The sequence below is a fragment of the Dermacentor albipictus genome, chromosome 1, assembly GCF_038994185.2.
Source record: "Dermacentor albipictus isolate Rhodes 1998 colony chromosome 1, USDA_Dalb.pri_finalv2, whole genome shotgun sequence".
Lineage (NCBI taxonomy): Eukaryota > Metazoa > Arthropoda > Arachnida > Ixodida > Ixodidae > Dermacentor > Dermacentor albipictus.
The window spans coordinates 106804879-106826304 of NC_091821.1; the positions used below are offsets into that span (position 1 = coordinate 106804879).

A 21426-nucleotide genomic window follows, 5' to 3' on the forward strand; every position below is an offset into this window, starting at 1 on the left:
CGAAGACAACAATGTTAATAAAGGAAATGCATCATAATAATAAACTGCTGACACCATGGGAAGGGAAACTCGCGGGGCGACATAACAAGAAACCTTCAGAATGGCTTGTGGGAAGGTTCCGTCATAGCCTCCTATGGTTCCGTTATCGCTATTGCCGCTGTTCACGATGTAAAGGAGGCTGGAGGCGAACAAGTTGGTGGTAGTAAGGCCGAGGGCTAGAACACATTTAGAGCCGTTTGTAAATAAAGTTGACCTCTCTCCGTTTCTGATATAAACGAGATGGTGTGGGGGTGGTGGTGGAGCAAATTCTTGTGGGTTTAATGTGTGCGAATAGTAGACAGTGGTAGATAGATATTCAACGTCTGGCAGATATACTTGTGGAAAGTAGGACGAAGCTGTTAGGTTACTGGTTCAGTGGAAAAACCTGTCTACATGGTGGGACACTAAAAATACTCGTTCAGTTTAGACTAATAAAGAAGTCCTTCAAAGCAATATTTTCGTTAATTTCACTCAATGAATTTATTATTACAAGATAAAATGAAGGTCAAAATTTCATATTTTAAATTTTGCGCCAAAACGCCAGTGTGACGTCACAGATTTCAATTCATTTCTTTCTTCCCCTATTTGGGCTGTTGTGGCTCCGTAACAGTTCTCGAAACTTCCAAAGTTCAGTCTGTGGTTCCTTTGTATTACATAGTAGTCCATCGATACTTTTCGATAAAAAAATTAACCGTGCCCAAGCAGATGCCGTCGATATTCGTGACGGCATGGCAAGCTAGTGCGCGAACTTCACGGCAGCGCCGCCTCCAGTCTTTCGTGTCTTTCCTGGCTTACCAAGCCCCTCGGTAAGAGTCGCTTTGTGGTATTGTAAAAGGATCATTTCTTGATATAACTCACATTTTCTGTTCACTGCGCCTCTAATGATTTCATTTATCAGGCAGTCGCCATACACGAAAAATAAATACCGAACGTTGAAGAATACAAATACCTAAGAATATCCAATGAAGAGGAAGAATTGCATGAGAAAAGATTATGCGGATCCCACGCACTGTGGAATCGTAAGCGAAGCTTTCTGTTCTGTTTGCTTTGATTCACCATAATTAGCGGTGGCCTTGACTTCAAATGTTTAATTTCTTTAGGATTTGGTACAATACTAGAGGAGTGAGTTGATGGTAAACATCACGTTGAGTGCACCAATGCTGTCTGTCTGAGTAGTACGCATAACACACAGCGAGACGTGTTTGCTTGAGTAGTTCTTGTCCGCCATTGTTCATAACCTCCGAGAAAGTTCGCATTATCATTACCTCACAAGGCACATTGGATAGTGTCAGGAGTGTTAAAGATTAATTGAATTATAGGGCTGTACGTGCCAAAACCACATTATGCATTATGAGGCACGCCGTAGTGGCGGACTGTGGATGAATTTTGGCCCCCTGGGGATCTTTAACGAGCACCCAAATCTAAGTACACGAGCGTTCTTGTTTTTTGGCCCCGTCTAAATGTGCCTGCCGTGGTTGGGATCGAACCCGCTACCTCGAGCAAATCCATAGCCGCAAAGCTACCACGGCAGGCACCGAAGTGTTGATTTCACGCGCGACTGCTTCCGTAGCGCCACTTAGACGCTACGGTGCTTTAATGCGATTATGCGTCTCCACGCCGTGCGTCAGTTGACCGCTTGACAAATTGTCATGGTGTTTATTTTTCAGAAATAGCAGTAAGGTACTGCACCGTACTTTAAATTTAAGTGTATCCAGCTTGTCCGCAAACGCTGTCGTATCTAGTAGTAGCGCTAATGGCGTTTCGTAGCCTTCTGACGCCGCCTTTTCCCTCTCCCGCCCTCCCCACATATATGAGAACTGCGAGCGAAGAGTAGCAATGCTGTCATTCACTCGTTTCGTGGCTGCGTTGGTTCTAACCATTATCTTCCTCCTCTTCCTACCTCGTCTCTACTATTCTAACTCCCCTCTGAACTATTGCACGTTAGTAGAAAGGTAAGCGCTGCCGTTTATGCAATTCTTTTGCGGAGTCACGGATAATTACAGCTGTCAAGATGCTATTGTGGCGACACCTAGGGAACTCCAGAGGGCATTGTGACGACCATCGATGGAAAGCTCCAAACGAGTTCCGCGCGTTGCCCTTCGTCTCTGCGATGCTCCTGCTATTTATATGCACGCTCGGAACCACCTTCCGACGTGGCGTGCAAGACAGCAGCAGCAGCATTGGAAAGGTGGAAGAAAAAGGCAAAGAAAGCTTCACTTTACAAACACACGAATAAGTGATCAAGATGAACGGAAAGAGAAATTTGGTCATAATGCAACAGCTATATGCGGATGCGATAAGTATGAGATAGTGCGAGAGGTGTGGAAGGGATGTTTCCAGACTCACTTTTGGAAACATTTTGTAGTGTAGTGTAGTAGGGTAGGAACCAGACGAACCTCCCATTGTAACAGCTAATCTTATTTTCATCTCTATCACGCATGTTACTCTAGAGTTACTTTGCACCTGCAAAAAACACCGGCCGCTCGATACCAACATATGCATACTTCAGGCGTCATCTACAATGTAGCTAAACATGATGTAATGATCATGATTCATTGTCAATGTCACGACAAGTAGCACAATGTCCTGAACCCCTATCGTCATATACGTCAAAATGGCATCCGATAACTCTGATCACGCAGCCCTCGTCAGCGAACTTGTATCTTTCGCTTTATGTGCTTTCTCACACAGTGCACACAGCGTCAAAATAGACGACTGTGTCTGCCCTCCACAAACTCTTACTCAGGGCGTCCCCCCAACGCTTTATTCTTTCCTTCTTTCTGTTCGGATACTTCCAGAGCAGCTCGATGCGATTTCCCACCTTAAACATAAAGTTTATGCGCACGGTATTACTTCATGTTGCACCCGCAGCTCACGCAAGCGTAACAGAGGTAACTTATTTAGTTTTCTCGACATAGTGCCAAGAGAGAAGTGGTGTGCAGAGTGCTGGACCAATTGGACAATCGTCCACTATCAGAACTAAAAGCTTTAGGTCAGTGCTCCCAAAGAACGTCCGCGTTGAAGGCCTTATACCCCTGACACACGGGCAAAAGTAAGGTCCTTTGCAGTGAACCCCTTTTGTTACTCTGAAGGACCCTTTACAGAAAGGAGTTGCGTTGATGACACACGGCACCGCACCAAAATAATTTAGGTGGTTCCTCAGATGAACGCTGAAAAAAAAAGTAAAAGAATATAGCGCTGCTTGTTAGAGCAGCAAGAGAGAAAACGCTTTAAAAAGCTGCGTATGTAGATTACATTTAAGGATTGTAGAACCTAAAAACATCTTTTTTCCATCGTTCATGGCTTATAATGCGCATATTCGTATATTTTCTTTATGTTTTTGCGTTCTTAGCAGCAACTTGCATTGGCCCAGGAACTATGGACATGTTTCGCTGTGCATGCTGTTTATTATCGTGCTGTCATGGTACTGCCCACGTTTCTGCCGTCCTTTTTTCATGTTTGCGTTGTGATACGAGTGACGTGATGCGAGCGTTTGAGAATACAGCTAGAGTAAATATTCACTGTTCGACAAATCGCATTACCGCTAAATATTAAAACATTTCCGCAAGGTAAAAAAAAATACTTATGGGGTACCGTAGTTTTGTGACAGGTTTCCTTCTATTGACGAGTTGTTCACGCTGTATGCGACAGTAACGCCCTTTCTGCTCGAAACGTAGATGCGCGACGAGGACTCGCAAAAAACCAGTGCCTCTCCTGACTGTGGCGCGTACTAGTCGATTGAACACGCTGTTCCATGGCCTCAGGGCAGTTAAGAGGTCCAGTGAAAAGTGAGACAGGTACGATGCCTGTGGTTTTCTTTTTCTATTTCTCTTCCGATTTGCAGTCAATCGCCACTACTGGCAAATGGGATGCATGGATTTTATATCCAAACGTCCCTAATTAATATCATGCATGTCATCAACCGAATAGCTCAGCCTCGGAATGATCTTTATAAAGGACAATCTTCGCATTATAGAATCATTAGTTCAGAGCAAGATCGTCTATCCTTATGTCAGCCTGACCTATACACGAGAGAGTTGACTTATGTAGTAGCGTATTATTTGTAAGTTCACCCAGTTAGTGACCACTCACTTAACGAACATGCGGACAAGCTTGTAGACGGCCTCCAGGGGAGCAGTGGTCTTGAGCGGCCGCAGGAACTCAATGGCCTGGCACGCGCACAGCAGCTCGATGGCGATGATGCGTTCCACGTTCTGCACCACCTGGAGCGCCTTGCGCGCCGCGAAACCACCCATGGACACGTGGTCCTCGGTGCCAGCGCTCGTTGGCACCGAGTCGACTGAAGCGGGGTGGCAAAGCGCCTTGTTCTCGGAGACCAGCGCAGCCGCCGTGCAGTGGGCGATCATGAAGCCCGAGTTGAGGCCGCCGTCCGCGACCAGGAAGGCCGGCAGCTCGCTGTACGCCGGGTTGATGAGCCGCTCGGTGCGCCGCTCGCTCATGCTGCCCAGTTCGTGCACGCCAATGGCCAGGTAGTCCAGCGCCTTGGCCGGGTACTCGCCATGAAAGTTGCCGCCGGAGATGATCTCTCCTCGCTCGCAGAACACCAGCTGACAGCGCGCAGTTCAGGATCGATATTGTTGCGTGACCGCTTTGCCGCAGCCGCCCCAGTCAAGCCGTAAATTCGGATTAGTGTATGCCAAGCGCACATGGTGTTTTTTGGCTGGGACGGTTGCGCTAGAGCAGGGGTCTCAGACACGCAGGCCGCATTAGGCCGCCCGCCGAGCTTTTGCGCGCGTCCCGCGGGGCCCTCATCCGCATTACCTCGCAACACATCTGCATTGGTTGTGCAGCCCACCCGATGCTTCATACGAGTGCTTGAGGACCTAGAAGAGTCGACAGCGATTCAGCCTTTCGGCGTACCGTTTTCAATCCTCACCACCTCGGCGAATCCTCGCCTCTCCGTTCCCCTCCCATGTCATCTTCATCCACTGTCATTTTTCTTTAAGATACAGCTACCATGCAGTGTTATAACTTGCGCGGTGCGGTCGATTTCGATGGGGGAGTGATGGAGAAGCTTCTGACGCCTATGGCTTCGAGTTCCGGTGCAGCATATTCCGTTCACCCTCCCTTTTACGCCCTTCTTTCTTGCATCCGCCGCCCCGAACCCGTACTCCTCGTCATTTCCATGATGTCTCCTGACGAGAGTGCAGAAATATTGAGATAATGTTTTTTTCTCTTTCTCTCTAACTCATGTATTGAAAACAGCAAGCAGGCTATCTAGACCCAGTTTACTCGCCACTAAGCGAGCAACCTGCAAGAGGATACGGGGTTGTCCGTGGCGCTGTTCATTTCAGTAGTGATGATGCCACGGACAAAGTCGATGGTGTCATGAACAATGCCATGTACCTGCGGACAACACCGCAGCGTGTAGGCATCCTGCACACGATGACAGAACCGGTGGCTCTCTGCAAGGCAACCACACAGGCCAGTGTACTAAGCCCGTTCACGCGTATGACGCGATCACTGCAGCGTGTAGCGCCATTAATTAAATCAGGGGCAGGTGTGGGTTTGGCGGAAGGGGGGAGATTAAAAGGACAGGAATGAAAGCAATGCAGCAGCAAGCAGCAGGAAAGGGATGGGTTACTGAGAGTGCAGCGCTTAAGCGATTTTATTTTCGCGGATATGAAGACATTGCACCTCTAGAGCCACCCATGATGGGAATGTACGGCTGTAATCCACGGTAACGGTGATGCAGCCTCAAACAGCGACAGCCTCCGCGCGCGCTGGGAGTCTGCGTTGCTCAGCTCGGACCTACAGCACCAACTCTGGGCCGTCCAGCGAGCCGAGGAAGCTGCCAAGGGCGAACAACCATTGGCTGAAACCTAGGCGGGGTCCAGGCCCACCCCAGCAAATCGCAGGGCACTGAATAAAGTTATTTGAATGAATGAATATGAAGTGTGCCAAAACAGCAAGAACTATTTTAAAGTGAAGCTCAATTTGGATTTGCTTCTTCCCCCTGCTTTGTGGGTGCTGTATTACCGAGTTGACCAACTAGGACCACTGGGTATGTGCTACCGGGTAAGTTCCCAAATTGATATCTCGGGGCTCTGCGTACCTGGCACTGGGTGTATATTTGCCCGTGCAGAACAAGAGGCAGGAAGTAAAGAAGTCGGTAATCGAAAATTGAAGTCGGCTACAGAAGCAGCTGAGAGTAAAGAAGTGAACAAAATGGGACCAGAGAATTTATTGAGCTTGGAGCGTTGAGCTACAGAGAAGTGAAAAAGTCCGCTACAAAGAAGCGAAGTATGAAGAAGTGAACAAAAGGGGGCTAAAGCTGCACTGAGCGAGGAGCGTTGAGAAACAGAACAAACAGAGAATTGAAGACATCGAGAATAGAAAATTCAAGTCGGCTATATACAGAGAACTTCGTAAAATTACATTCCATTTGTGCCATGTTGTACAAATATTTCCGTCATTAGCCTTACGTCTGTACAAGATTTGCTTTAACATTTGCAAGAACATCATATATAGCTTCGCCTAACGCCGATTCCTACATAAGTGATCCGCCGGATTTTCTGCCTGTTCGGTTGTTTTGGCTCAGCGCATGAAGACAGGACACAGGAAACGAAACACAGTGCAGTTTTATGTCAGCATTGTGTGTGCTTCGCCTCTTATGTCTCCTTGCGATGCTTAATCATGTGCTGTTACCGACTACCAAAACAGATCAAGATTGCTTTCGCTGCGCGAGCAAACATTTCGGCAATTCATTTTATATAGTCAATTTTATTGCAGGAACTCCGCCACTCTGCGTGGGTTTCAACTGTCACGGGGCAGTGTAGCAGATACTCTGTAGCAGCGATGACACGTATACCTTGCTTCTATCTATCCACATTCTGAGGGTCTGCAGTGCTATCGAAAGCCCGCGACAGGGCCCGACAACACTTGCAGTTACGCGCGAATTGTCCTTCAAAGGGGCCCAGCAACACTTTCCCCACACTTTTTTGATGCAACAGGGAACTTTGTTGCTCTAATGGTAACTTCTTTTCTCGACCTTTTCTAATACCCGCTATAGTTTTTGCTTCGGCGACATTATGGGTGACTAACGCGTATTGGCCAAATTCCTTTAGACCTCATGATCAATCAGTGCTTGCTCGCGAACAGAAGCCAATTCCAGTGCGCACAGTGCTGAAGAAAGAAAACACTGTAAAACAAAGGCGACCCACAGCAATAACGGCCGTGCTTGGATGAGCACCTGAACACGATAGATCGAGGGCGTCCTCGTGAAAAACCTGCAGCATTGCGAATGCTACGAAGCATGCTGTGGCAATCAGCAGAATGTGCAGTGAATGTCGCCGCGGATCGTTAAGAAAGAAGATTTAGGTCGGACCCAACTCCGATGCCGCTGGGCCGATTTTAATGAAACATGCCGCATTAAGATAGTTGAATTCTAGTGACTGTAGGGGTGGAGGGGGGGGGGGGAGCGGAACTTTGATTGAAGGCCTGAAATGTTTAAAGGGAATTTTCGAAAACAGGAAAGCTTGAAAAAGATAGAAACACGTAGTTTACAAATTCGTAGCCCTGCACCAAGAACAGATATTGCAGTTCTGTCAATTGAATCCGTTAGACCATCCAAAGCGGACAAGCTTATTGCATAAAATTATATCTTACGTGAATTTGTGACATTGTTTACAAGGGCTTTGCAAGCAAAAGTCCTATTCACATATTATTTGTCCACTTGAGAGCCATTTATTGTCTGCTTTACATGTACTACTATTATGTTCAATTTACAGAATCGTGATATCGTTTTTTATTCTGGAGTCGCAGGGTTGTAAACTTGATAGCTTCGTTTTCTGTAAATTTGTGATTTTCAACACTTCTTAATAAAAAATTGACGACCTAAATCGGAAATTTGCTACCAACAGCCACAAGATTTTAACCTTTTCTTTTAAATGCAACGGACCTCATCAAAGTTGGTGCAATGGTTGCCAAGAAGAACGATTTCTCATTTGCCATGTATTTAGAACCCCCGAGCTAAAGCGTAACTGTGGATGTCCAACTCACTTTTCATTACACTTTAATATAACTATTCGCGGTTTGTATGAAATTCATTCGTTCAAATAACTTTATTCAGCGCCCTGCGATTTGGTGGGGTGGGCCTGGACCCCGCCTAGGTTTGGGCCAAGGGTTGTTGGCCCTTGGCGACTTCCTCGGCTCGCTGGACGACCCAGAGTTGGTGCTGAATGTTGTGATATTATTCCAATATCGGCGAGCAGAGGACGTGGCTACAGTTGTGTACGTTTGCTACTATTCGTTAGCGCGAAATCCTTGTTACATTTCAGCGCGTCCAGCCTTAGCTTCTACAAAGGTGAGGATTTTAGCAAAAATGCGGCGGCGAAAGCGACCTGCGAAGCACGAAGGAAAAGGGCGAAATGTCTTTTCCGTGTCGCTTCGAAAAAGGCGAACAAGACAGCGAAAATGCAGCACGGCCACCTATCACTAAAATGAGCGTTGTCCTCGATGTGGGGAACCGCGTCTTTGACGCAGTTAAAGGAAACCAGGAGAAAGTTCCAACCTTTCGCTCTTCGCAGCTATGGTTGCACAAAGCGCGGCATTTACTTCGTTTTTATTTTCTTCTTTTTTTTGCGAGATGAATTTTCTGAAGCATTTCCCCTTCATGCTAAGCGTATTTTGTTTGACCTGCCGCGGTGGCTCAATGGCTACGGCGTCCCGCAGCACGAGGTTGTGGGCGCGATTTTCGGCCGCGTTCAAATATCGGAGGCGGGGGTGGGGGGTCGCAAGAACGCCCGTGTATACATGTACCCACACGGAGTGCAGGTTAGAGAACCCCAGGTGGTTAATACAGTTAATAGTTAATAATAAGTTAATACAGAGCCCCCACTACGATGTCTCTCATGTCATAACACATTTGTTGTTCGTTAGAAACTTAACGCGCCCCTTTAGATTTGACTGAGACCGGACGGCACTTACTCTTGAGCAAGCGAAACGTCTGTCCGATTCTGTCTTCGTGTAATCTACATGCTGTGTCGAAGACATGCATGAGTCGCGGCGAATAGAAGCATGGCAGGCACCGATACTTTCGAAGCAGCTGAGCTGAAACTTCTGAATGCTTGTGGCTACCGACGAGCACATGCCACTACTATGCGGTATCCATGTACGCCGTTCCAAGAAGAGTTGTAGAGTCGAAGGCACAAAATGCATTTCATATTTACTGTTGTACGACGTGTGAATTCACTGACTCGATAACGTGAAGCGGGAGGCTAGCCTCTCGTATGACTGTGTCTTAAGAGAGGTCTATAAGGCGAAAAAAATCGCTCCATTTATGCAGAGAATATCGAAGAGGATGAGAGGAGCGGTTACTGCCCGGTTATATCTCCTCTTCGATCTACCATCTTTTCCCCTGGTTGGTGTGAGGTCATGTGTTGAAAACAGTGCAGAGACGAGAGGATGGCATCACTCGACTTGAAAGCAACCTAGCATATGCCTTAGCGGGAACCATCGCACCGTAAACGGCTTCTGCTAGCATGCTAAATTGCCCAAACAATGTGCGTTTGCAAAGCTTGCAGTTATGTTCTCACCGGCAATTTCCGATGGAAAAGTGTCGGAGTGGAGAAGGGCGCGCAGCCTCTTGGCGACGAGGCCTTGGCCCCAATGTGGCCGAATCTTCTGGATGTCTGCAAGGGAAGGAAGTTTGCTCTATTAGATAAACTAGAGAAAGAGCAATAGACTGCTAGGCCTGAAAAAGACTCCTACTTCTGTTGGTGTGCGGCCACATAGGTCATGGTCTGAAGTTGATGTAACATCACATCACATGCCACATCCATGTAACAATGAAAAGTGCCAAGTGGAAGTAAACATCATGTTATATGTACAAGAGGTGCACATATTAACTACAACTATGAAGAAACAATTACGAGAATCAAATGAGCCGAGAAACAACGTTAAATGTAAAAAAAAAATGTGTTTTATGCAATTTGAACAATTAGGACGTGGGAAACAACATAAAATATTCACATAATATTGCAGTCAGAACATACAACTTCAACAATTATACCCATAGTAAACAGCTGCTAAAGAAGACATCATCCATATTCTATGTCATGTTCTATCACATGCACAGTATTCACATATTTTTCTGGTGCATTCGCTAAAGTGAGACAAGAAAATCGCTGAATTTCCGCTAAATTTTGCTTCAACGTTGTTAAAATTATCGCTAGGACTGTCGAGTAAATTATAATGTAGGCGTTTTGGAAAACTATAACATATGCTAACGTGGCATAAATCATCTACCGAAGCGTTTCACATTTGTCTAGTGTTCGTGCATGTGAGGAGTAAACAGTACATTTAATGTTAGGGTGTACAGGGCTTTTAATTTACTGATATGGCTACATAACAACGGATGAGACAAGTTGAACTTTAACTTTTACCTTCATATTGCAGGGCTACAAATCCGGGACGATTAAAAAACACTGATAACCTCATTTTCTACGACGAACATTAAGACACTTGAACTACTATATTCCTGCGAATTTTGTACTTCTCGGCGTCATAAAAGGAGAACAATATTCTTTGGCACGCGCTTGGTTGTATGTTGTTAACACGGCGATGACAACTGTGTGATCTTTATGTTAGTCAACGGCTGGTCTGGAGGGCACGTCCATACTGTTCCAGACGCCACACACGCTCCAGACCGGCCATGGTGGGTCTACCCTTCCTCCCCTTGATCCACCTGGAAGCATTGTGCAGTATTGATTTGTCCGAAAGCCGTGAGAAACATGAGCAGCGTGTTCAGATTCACGTGAACGAGCCCAGCCACTCCAATATTTAAGCTTTTCTACAGACAATTTGTCCGATTATGCACCTGCTGCGTCATAAATCTCACCATACACTTTATTGCAATAAGTTTTGATACTGTCAATGCTTGCCAACGTTCACCAGTCACAAGCATTTAGTGAAACTGCAGAACATGCAGTGTTAAGACCCATTAAAATCAGTTTTGTACAAAAATCAGAAAGAAAACACGCATTTTTTTGTTAGAAAAAAAATTGTGTTGTGTTGGAACCTCAGTGCTGACACCCGTTATTGCAATCGGACCGCTGGCGCCCGTTGTTGCAAATGGGTCGCAAGCCCCAAGGGTAGCGTTGGCCTGGCGGCCTGGGGCACACTGGAAGCATCCGAAGGTCCCGGCAAAGCATGAGTCGACTGCTAACAGAACAACTTGTTTATTCTAGCATCGCAAAGAGCGGGCGGTCAGGTCGACCGAAGTGGAGAGACCGTTACTCAACAGAAGAAATCGGAGCCTCTCTCTTGGCGTCCGGGGGCAGCTGCTCTTATACTCTCGGAGCTGAGGGCAAGAGGGAAGGTCACGGGACTACGTCACGTGACGGTGGGGCACGGACACGCTGAGAGACACGTTGGGACAAGGAGGTGACGCATCAGCCGGGCCGGCGCCGGTCAGACCTCCTCGCTTCACACTGGGGGAGCTCCTCTCCCCGGCTGCCGCGCTTTGACAAGCGTGGGCACACACACATACACACACACGCACACACAAAGACACGTGGCACTGAACATGCCGGGACGCGCTCGGCGGGGATGCGTCGCGGCCGCTCCGAACGGGCCAAAATGTCCGCCGCTTTGAACGAAGCCCCGACGTCCGTTGCATCCGCGCCGGCCATATCGCGCGTCGTAGGCGAAACGTAACAGACCGCCCCGCCGGGGGAAGGAGATCCCGATGGTCAGGGGACTGCATCCGCTGTCCGGAGGGATGTCGCTCGATGATGCTCATAACCGAAGTCGGTCGTCCCTCGGCGTTTCTTGAGCGCAGCGCACCGAGAAGGCCTCGTTCTCACGTTCAGGTTCACACAGGACACTGCAAAGTGACTTCGGGAGAGTTCTCATTTTTTTCTCGTTCCCAGCAAGCGTTAGAACTGCGCCGAAACTCAGCCGCTCAGTCAGCAAGCACGGCACAACCCTCACTAAGCCATGCCAGGCTCTTTCCCCTTTTACACTACTGCCTAGTTCCTTACAGTAGTCTAGCAGCACTCAGAACGCGTCCACAAATTGGAAAATTGCACTATAAAGCACATCATCACTTTGAAACACTACACAAAAGCAATATGTTAAAAATCCTGCCTCAGGAAGAAAAACATCAATAACAAACAATTTTGAGGCTGATTCCCATGTTAGGGGCTTCGACTTAAGCCATCGGCGTTACCGTTGAGACTCCCCTTTTTGTAACGCACCTCAAAGGAATATTGTTGCAAAGCGAGGCTCCAGCGCAGGAGGCGGCCATTTGTGAAAGAGATGGTCTGCAGCCATTGGAGAGGGCAGTGATCCGTCTCGAAGCATGCGAAGGGGAGATCGCAGCGAGCGACCGTACACTAGCTCAGCTGGCGAAAACCCTGTAGCCGCATGCGGCGCGGTCCTCAATGCAAACATCACCCCAGGCAGAAACAGCTCCCAGTCAGTTTGTTGTTCAAACCACAATGCTCTCAACACGCGCTTCATGATGGAGAGGAGCTTCTCAAGGGAATTCGACTGTGGGTGGTACACTGAGCTGTGTAACAGCTTTACCCCACACCTTTCAAGAAAACTTGTCGCCAAAGCGCTAGTAAACACTGTGCCCTGATCGGATTGGATTTCCGCAGGAAAGCCAACTCGCGCAAATATGGACAGTAGTGCATTGACTATCTCAACTGAGCTGAGTTCTTTAAGCGGCACTGCTTCAGGGAACTTTGTCGCTGGGCAGATCACAGTCAAAATGTGTCTGTACCCCGTGGCTGTTACCGGCAGAGGTCCCACTGTATCAATAACGAGCCGTCTAAAAGGCTCCGTAATGATAGGTACCAACTTCAACGGCGCCCTCGATTTGTCCCCTGGTTTGCCCACCCGCTGACAGGTGTCACATGTCTTCACAAAGTGCTCTGCGTCCCGAAAACACCCTGGCCAATAGTACTCCTGCAAGAGACGGTCCTTAGTTTTCTTAACTCCTAGGTGTCCGGGCCACGAACCCCCATGCGACAAGCGCAACAGATCCTGACGGTAGCACTGAGGCACGATCAGCTGATCGAACTCCACTCCCCTGCGGTCTATATACTTCCGGTACAGAACCACACCTCTTTCCACAAAGCGAGCATTTTTCTTGGCGATACCTTCCTTGACAATGCAGCGTATGTTTTCTAGGCTGCCATCCTTCTTTTGCTCGGCTATCAAAGCCGACCGGCTGACTTTTAGTAACCTATTAAGTCCGTCTGACGTAGGCGCGATGAGCAAATCTGCAGATAGCTCTTCTAACTTTCCCACATCGGGAATTTCCTCTCCAGTATCTGGTGCCTTTAACGCTACAGGCTCAATTTTATTCAGTTCGGGCGTGCTCTGAATATCAGCTTGCTGCGCCTCTGACCCTTTCTCATTGTTCGACAACATCGGCCCCGCAACTACCGCCTTTGCAGCGAGCTCCCGAACCTTCGATCTGGTTAAGGCCTGAACGCTAGCCTCACCAAACAAAAGCCCCTTCTCGCGCAGGAGGTGATCGGACCTGTTCGAAAATAGGTACGGGTACTGGGGGGGGGGGGGCAGCATAGATGACACTGCCGCCTCCGTCTCAAGTGCTCCGAAAGGACCTTCAATAAGCACTTTTGCTACGGGCAGACACACGCTATGAGCTTCCACGGCTTGCTTGATCCATGCGCACTCGCCCGTGAACATATCGGGTTCTACGTAAGAGGGGTGAACTACATCCATCGTAGCTGCGGAATCGCGAAGCACTCGGCACTCTTTCCCGTTCACGAGGAGGTCTCGCATGTAAGGCTCGAGAAGCTTCATGTTCTCGTCAGTGCTGCATAATGACAAAAACACGACTTTTGTTTTTGTTTCTGGACACTGCGCCAAAAAGTGACCCGGCTTCTGACACGTATAACACACGCGCACTTGCCTCGTCTCGAATCGCTTTCTGCGTTCGGCTTCGGCTGCCGCCGTCTCCTTACGTTCGGTCGGACTGCTTTCACTCGCATCCGCACTACGTGTGTCCCCCTTTGCTCTCATGGGCGTGAACTTCGGCCTCTCAAACTTGGAGCCAAATTCACCCTTTTGACCGTCCTTAGCTCCGCGAGCCCGACGCGTCACAAACTCTTCGGCTAGCTCAGCGGCTCTAGCCACCGTACTAACGTCTGGCCTATCCAAGACCCAGTACCGCACGTTCTCAGGTAACCGACTATAAAACTGTTCTAGCCCGAAACACTGCAGAACTTTCTCGTGGTCACCAAACGCTTTCTCTTCTTTGAGCCACTCCTGCATGTTTGACATTAGCCTGTAGGCAAACTCTGTATATGACTCACTTTTGCCTTTCTCATTTTCTCGAAACTTCCGACGGAACGCCTCCGCTGACAGCCTGTACTTTTTTAGCAGACTCGATTTCACTTGGTCGAAATCCTCTGCCTCCTCTCTATTCAAGCGAGCGACTACGTCGGCCGCCTCGCCGGGTAACAAAGTGAGCAAGCGCTGTGGCCACGTTTCCCGAGAGAACCCCTGCTTCTCGCACGTTCGCTCAAAGTTAACCAGGAACAAACCAATGTCCTCTCCAAGCTTAAACGGCCGCATCAGGTCAGTAATTTTAAACAATACTCGTTCTCCTGCACCGTGTGCCTGACTTCCATTACGAGCGCGTTCCATCTCCACCTCGAGACGCTTCATTTCCAAAGCGTGTTGACGGTCACGCTCTTTTTCTTTCTCTTGATGCTCTCGCTCTTTCTCTTGTTGCTCTCGCTCTTTCTGTTCTTTAAGTTCGCGCTCCTGTCTTTTTGCCCTCTCCTCAATGGTCTCAAGGCATTCCGACAGCTCGTCATCCTCAGCTTCTAACTCAAGAATAGCCCTTAGCAGTTCTGGTTTTCTGAGTTTGTCTGAGACATCCAGACCCAACTCTCTTGCAAGCTCCAGCAATTTCGGTTTGCGCAACGACTTCAAATCCATGGCTGCTCTGAATGCTGCTTTCTCTACTGCCTACTATTGTCTTGCCGCAAACTAGCCCGGCAGCAACGACAACCACAATTACCAGCTCTGTTTCTGACACTAACAAAAAGCCTGGCAAAACTCAGAAGAAGAAAGTCCCGCACTCACCAAACCTCGCAGCCAAGAATTCAGCGCAGTCGTTCCGCTGCAGGCAACCAGTCATCACACAGGGCTCGTTGCACTGCTCCCGGATGGTCGTTGTGCTGCTCAGCATACAGTCAACCACATATCTTCGCTGCTGGCCTCCGTTGTCGCGATCTCACCGCTGGCAACCAGCTGTTGGAATCCTACCGATGGCACCGGCTGTTAGAATCCCACCGCTGCCACCAGCTGTTGGAACATCAGTGCTGACACCCGTTATTGCAATCGGACCGCTGGCGCCCGTTGTTGCAAATGGGTCGCAAGCCCCAAGGGTAGCGTTGGCCTGGCGGCCTGGGGCACACTGGAAGCATCCGAAGGTCCCGGCAAAGCATGAGTCGACTGCTAACAGAACAACTTGTTTATTCTAGCATCGCAAAGAGCGGGCGGTCAGGTCGACCGAAGTGGAGAGACGGGAGAGCACGTTACTCAACAGAAGAAATCGGAGCCTCTCTCTTGGCGTCCGGGGGCAGCTGCTCTTATACTCTCGGAGTTGAGGGCAAGAGGGAAGGTCACGGGACTACGTCACGTGACGGTGGGGCACGGACACGCTGAGAGACACGTTGGGACAAGGAGGTGACGCATCAGCCGGGCCGGCGCCGGTCAGACCTCCTCGCTTCACACTGGGGGAGCTCCTCTCCCCGGCTGCCGCGCTTTGACAAGCGTGGGCACACACACATACACACACACGCACACACAAAGACACGTGGCACTGAACATGCCGGGACGCGCTCGGCGGGGATGCGTCGCGGCCGCTCCGAACGGGCCAAAATGTCCGCCGCTTTGAACGAAGCCCCGACGTCCGTTGCATCCGCGCCGGCCATATCGCGCGTCGTAGGCGAAACGTAACAGTTGTTGTAAAAGCCACCGCGCTTTGCTTGAAGCACAAGCACGGCGTGAGCACCACATATGTGGGGAAAAAACATTGTTTTATCACAGTCATAGAGATCACGGGCCGTACAGCCACTTCTGACCACTTTATTGCAGCGGTTAAATAATAACATGCGCCCTAGAATGTCGTTTTCAAAGTAAGTATGTCCTAAACTCGCGACAACTTCCTGTGGCTATGAAGGGAAAGCTGCGCGCGCGTGGCTGCTGTGTTACAGCGCCAAGTAGTCCGGCAGCGCGTGACAGTGCTTTTTGTGAATGACGCTGAATCGACGCAACTTCCACGCGACACGCGTCTGCCCAGACGAGGAAGGGAAAAGCCGCAAAATAAGTAAACTTTTACACTCAGTGGTGTGTTTAAAGAAAAAAATTAAATTATGGGGTTTTACGTGCCAAAACCACTTTCTGATTATAAGGCACTCCGTAGTGGGGGACTCCGAAATTTCGGCCACCTGGGGTTCTTTAACGTGCACCTAAATCTAAGTACACGGGTGTTTTCGCATTTCGCCCCCATCGAAATGTGGCCGCCGTGGCCGGGATTCGATCCCACGCTCAGCAGCCCAACACCATAGCCACTGAGCAACCACGGCGGGTTTCTCTTCCCAGCCTAAACTAACGTGGATTACAAAACGTGGGACTTTTTTCAGAAGCGCTCACACTTGTGCGCGCTTTGCCTCCGTAGCTTTCCCTTGATAGCCACAGCAAGTTATCCGCAAGCATAACTTATAAGTCGCTAAAATGATGCCAGTTGTTGTGTCATGGCGCTAAAATATCGCTGGTCGCTAAACAGACAAGGAAGTCGCTAATCCTAGCTACAAAATCGCTAAAATGGCAACACTGTAGGTGCATTCTAACGATTCTTCGGGAAATTTAGTCCAACCAGTTAAATTTATGCGATTTAATTGGAATTCTATAGCTTAAATGCTGTCTGCCATAAGTTCAGAAGTGGAAGTGTTGGTACTCGAACTCGTATAGTATAACATTTTAGTGCCAGAAGGAAAGAACAGGGATACGTGGACACCACGAGCGCATCGTGCATTTACGTCACCCTCTTGTCTACTGGCGCTAAAATATTATCCAGGCCGGGATAACGTTGAATTATTCCACTTTGTTTTCCAGTCTATCACGAAGGGCTAATGGCGGATTTGGAATGAAGACAGGTTAGGATAGTTTTACGTTATCCCGGCCCAAATGCCATACGTTGTCCTTGTTTTTTTTGTTTTTTTAGATTGTTGCAGTTTCTTTGCGTGGACAATAGTGAGATTTTGACTCGGATAATTTTACTGCACATTGTTAGTCATTATATGTTGCATTAACTTATAACCGTATATCCGGCTGTCATTGAGAATTATGTGTTTAATGAATAGATTATACGTTCTTAAATCTTGTGACCTACCTCTAGAGTTCTCGAAATACCTCAGGACTCTTTTTTACAGGGCTATCAGCTGTCCATAATTCTGTGAATATGTTGTAACCCACACAAGCAAGTAACATGTAAGTCGCGAATAAAATAGCGAGTAATATAGATCTTCTTTGTTAGCCAAAGTGGAATCGGATCGCTGATTTTATCGAAACATCTCGCAATTTTGCTTAGTTCATCAGACAATTTCTCCTCGTGTGTTTTCTAGGGCAGATCACCTCTAAACCAGACCCCGAAATACTTGTAAATTTCTACCTGTTCTGTTTGTGCACCTCGGAATCATATATTGTTAGCTTAAAACCCATCGGCTTGTTAATTTGCGCAAATAATATTTAGTTTTATGGAAAGGTAATTGTAACTTGTTCGTAGTTAACCAAAACGGGCGTAAAAGAGATGCACTTGAATCTTCAGTGCATTATCTACAATGTGACTTGTAAGCACAGGTGCGAAGCTGGCGCTACCTGCAACCTTAGTGGGCGTCGCTGTCCCGCATATGTTTGTCGTCAGCGCTTGACTGATCGCATACACTTGAACAGTTACGAAATACTTGACGACTCGCGGGTGTTTTTCTTGGAGGTAATCGCGCACCGTGTACTAGAACAAATGTTTCAAGCCGAGGTAACGCTTACCGCTCTCAAATGCTCGGGTGGTTCCTTTGAGGACTTCCAACGTGAGCGCCGCCACCACGTCCGCTTGCTGGCTCAATGTGATGGCGCGCTGCACGGCTGTAAGTGCGGAAGGACCAACAGAAGACAAATGACTACGATTCATATTGAACGCCACTGTACGTCATATTGAATGCCACTGTACATATGGCAGTGACTGGCGACTGCGTCTTTGAAGATGGACCTTTTATACAACAAAGCAAGACTTTCCTACCCCCATTATAACGCTGTGTAATGATGTTTACTTTTCTTCCTTTCCCAGAGAGACCACGATTGTGTCGGCAGCCCTTCAGTGGGTCTCTCTTGAAAAGAAGTTAGATATCTTTCCTCAGCATCGTAATAGGTGATAGCGTGGTGGGTGCCTGATGAGTCATCGTAATAAGTGATAAGAAAGCTTGGTCGAAACGTTTGATAAAAGAGTCATTGTATCTAAAGCCGATCTTCGAATAAATATTCAGTCGCCAACAGTCACGGTATGCACGTTTGTGTCTCTGTCCCGTTGTCGTGCGATGCAAGATATACATCATGAACCAACTAGCCCGACAGTGCGTTCTTGCGAACAAGCACACAAGGCTATTTAACCTTTTTATATCTGCTTTTCCGCAAGTGAGAGAGCTTGATATCTAATTATTGTATGTCAAAATATAAGCCGCTTTAGAGTCACGCACTAAGCAATTCAGAGCGCTGAACCGAAATATACAAGGGTTCGGTTTGGGTTCACGCGTTTCTATTCGGTTCAAATTCCGCTCTGGAGCGAAAATAGTAATGGTTAGAACCGGTTTGGCGTCATCGTGAGCAGGTTCATTCAGGTTCAAACGCGTTCGAAGAAAATAAGAAAAGAAAAGTCGCGTGCCTCCAGTTAAAAAACGTACATTGCCCTCTTAGAGAAACGTACAAGCACCTTGCGTACTAAATATGCAAAATTGCTGCAGATCGTTTTATTTTGCGCGGGCATTAACTTGAAGAAAAAAAATCACGAAAATGATGCGCCATGTATAGTTGCATCTAGGGGTCGGAATTTGTACATTCAGTAGGCGTCGTGCCTCTTTCATTGGATTCTCAAAGTTGCCCATGCTCGTTGTCCATTCTGTACAAAATACAGGAAGATATCTAATCTATTGTTAATTACCCGTGTATTATATATTCATATAGTTTTAATGAACGAAGGCACCTAGTTCTAAGAGAACATGTAAAATAGTAAAAACGGACTGCTGGGCTACTTGGAATACGCTGATAGCTAAAAACCGAGCACGCAAATAGCTAAAAACCGAGCACGAGAGAGGTGACTGGACAGGTGCTCGACTCACAACTATATGTAGTACACTCCGTACGTGCTGTGCGGGACGCACCTCTGATGGTGAGTAGGATATGGCGTTGTATGGAGGTGGATTTGGAAGCGACTGAGAGGTAGGAAATGTTGGCCACCAAACGGGTGGAGCAGATGATATAAAAGGCGCATGTCAACTGGGGATACAGAGTAGTGCATTTTGAAAACTGTGAGTGAACGGGAGCAAATAGTTTCTGCTTTCGTCGTCCGGATGTAGTTTGGATGCTCACTGAGTTTGTCATTTGAAGGTGACACCATTTGAACACACGATGGGGTTGCGAATTGGTGTGGCTATCGGGAATGTACGTAGGCAACATGACTTCCCTGTGCTGATGGTGACTTTTGCACGACGTGCCCAACCTCGGGTGCCTCGCGTGCCCTTGCTCCTAGATCCGAGCGATTGGTCGCAGAAATGACCACCACCGGCCATGTCGTCGGCGTATGCCTGTGCTGACAGTCGGAGATTTAAAAGCTTATAGACAATAATAGGGGACTTCCAATTTAAAGTGTGACTGACGCCTCGCCGGTGCTATAGAGCGGTAACTGACAGCTCGGTGTTCAGCAAAACTGGTAAAGGTCTTTAGGGCACTTATAAAATATGATCAAGGGTAATGCGATGAGATGTCGAAACGCTATATTGAAAGCTCCTTTGAAATCAAGACATGTGACTAAAACGTGTGGCTTTTTATCTTTAATTTGACAGAGTGTTTTACGGAGCGTGTATAAGGCGAAGGGCGCACTCTTCCCGTGCATGCGCATAACTAGAATATTTAGGATAAAATAAATTAGTTAGAATACAGGAAATAATATTGACGGTTGGATATAGGTCGTCCTAAATTTTTTCCGAAAATCGGATTCATTGAAATAGCTCGGTATGATAAGACTGTATTGGGCGGTCGGTTAGATGTTGCAATAAATATAATTTGAGCTTTCCGCCAACAAATATGGAAGTGCGTTAGTTTTAAACAAAAATTAATTATGAAAACAAAAAATGTCGAGTCTTTCGAAAAACAGTTTTTAACATCGGGAGAGCGAATCCCTGCCCTTAGCAGAGCGCGTGTTACCTAAGGTTATAGCATGTTCAATTTCTCGAATGGTGAAAGGCACGTCGTAAGTCAGATTGTGGCAAGGTGTACGCATCAGTTGTCGAAGCCGAGGTGATAATCATCGTCAGTGGAGAGGTTATATATATATATATATATATATATATATATATATATATATATATATATATATATATATATATATATATATATATATATATATATATATATATATATATATATATATTGGGGGGGTTAACAACACATCGGATTGTAAAACACTGGTTGTGTAACTATACCGTCCGGAATTCGAAGCGTTGATACCCAATGAGATTTGAAATGGGAGGCCTAATATTCTTCCCTTGGTAAAGATGCGCAAAGAGGATTGAAAGAGGTTGTTCTAGCAAAACCAATGCGCATTTTATAGGTGGCAAAAACGCTGTACTATTGTTAGTAGTAGAAGTCCAAGTCGGGTTTCTGTTGTTTTTAGAAATCGCTTACGTGTTGCCCAGATGCGTCTACGTTTAATCGTGAAATCTGACGTCAACCAGGAGTTGCTCCCGCCTATAGTAGCAGAACAACTGGTCGTAAATGAGCTTTACGTATACGCGTTTGAAAATTATATGGTATTAATAATCGCCAATTCTAGAGCTTCTGTTGAATGAAAAGGAAATTGTTGAACCAATTGAAGACAATTTGGTAGCGATTCCAGAATTTCTTGAGTTCCAACTTTTGTTCTCGTTCAGGCTTTTTTTTTTTTGACCGGAAAAGGATAACTTAATGTTTTGACGGCCAGAGTTTCGGAATCGCTAACCAGTTGTAGCCGTAGGAGGCGAGAGGAAGAGATGCTAACGTGCCATCAATCCAGCTGTAAGCGCCATGCCATTGAAATTCAGGTTGAGATCGAGGGTCATTGAGTAC

The 21426-nt window shown here is 47.3% G+C and overlaps 1 protein-coding gene across 2 annotated transcripts in view; it reads right to left on the reverse strand.

Moving 5' to 3' along the window:
• Window positions 1-21426, reverse strand: part of LOC139049149 (histidine ammonia-lyase-like) — a 69736-nt gene that overhangs the window by 25698 nt on the left and 22612 nt on the right. For both annotated transcript variants that reach the window (XM_070524391.1, XM_070524389.1), the window contains exons 13-16: window positions 18100-18195; window positions 9597-9692; window positions 5326-5465; window positions 4132-4607 (exon numbers count right to left, since the gene is read on the reverse strand). In XM_070524391.1, coding sequence (XP_070380492.1) covers window positions 4132-4607; window positions 5326-5465; window positions 9597-9692; window positions 18100-18195 — 808 coding nt within the window. The remainder of the gene's footprint in view (window positions 1-4131; window positions 4608-5325; window positions 5466-9596; window positions 9693-18099; window positions 18196-21426) is intronic.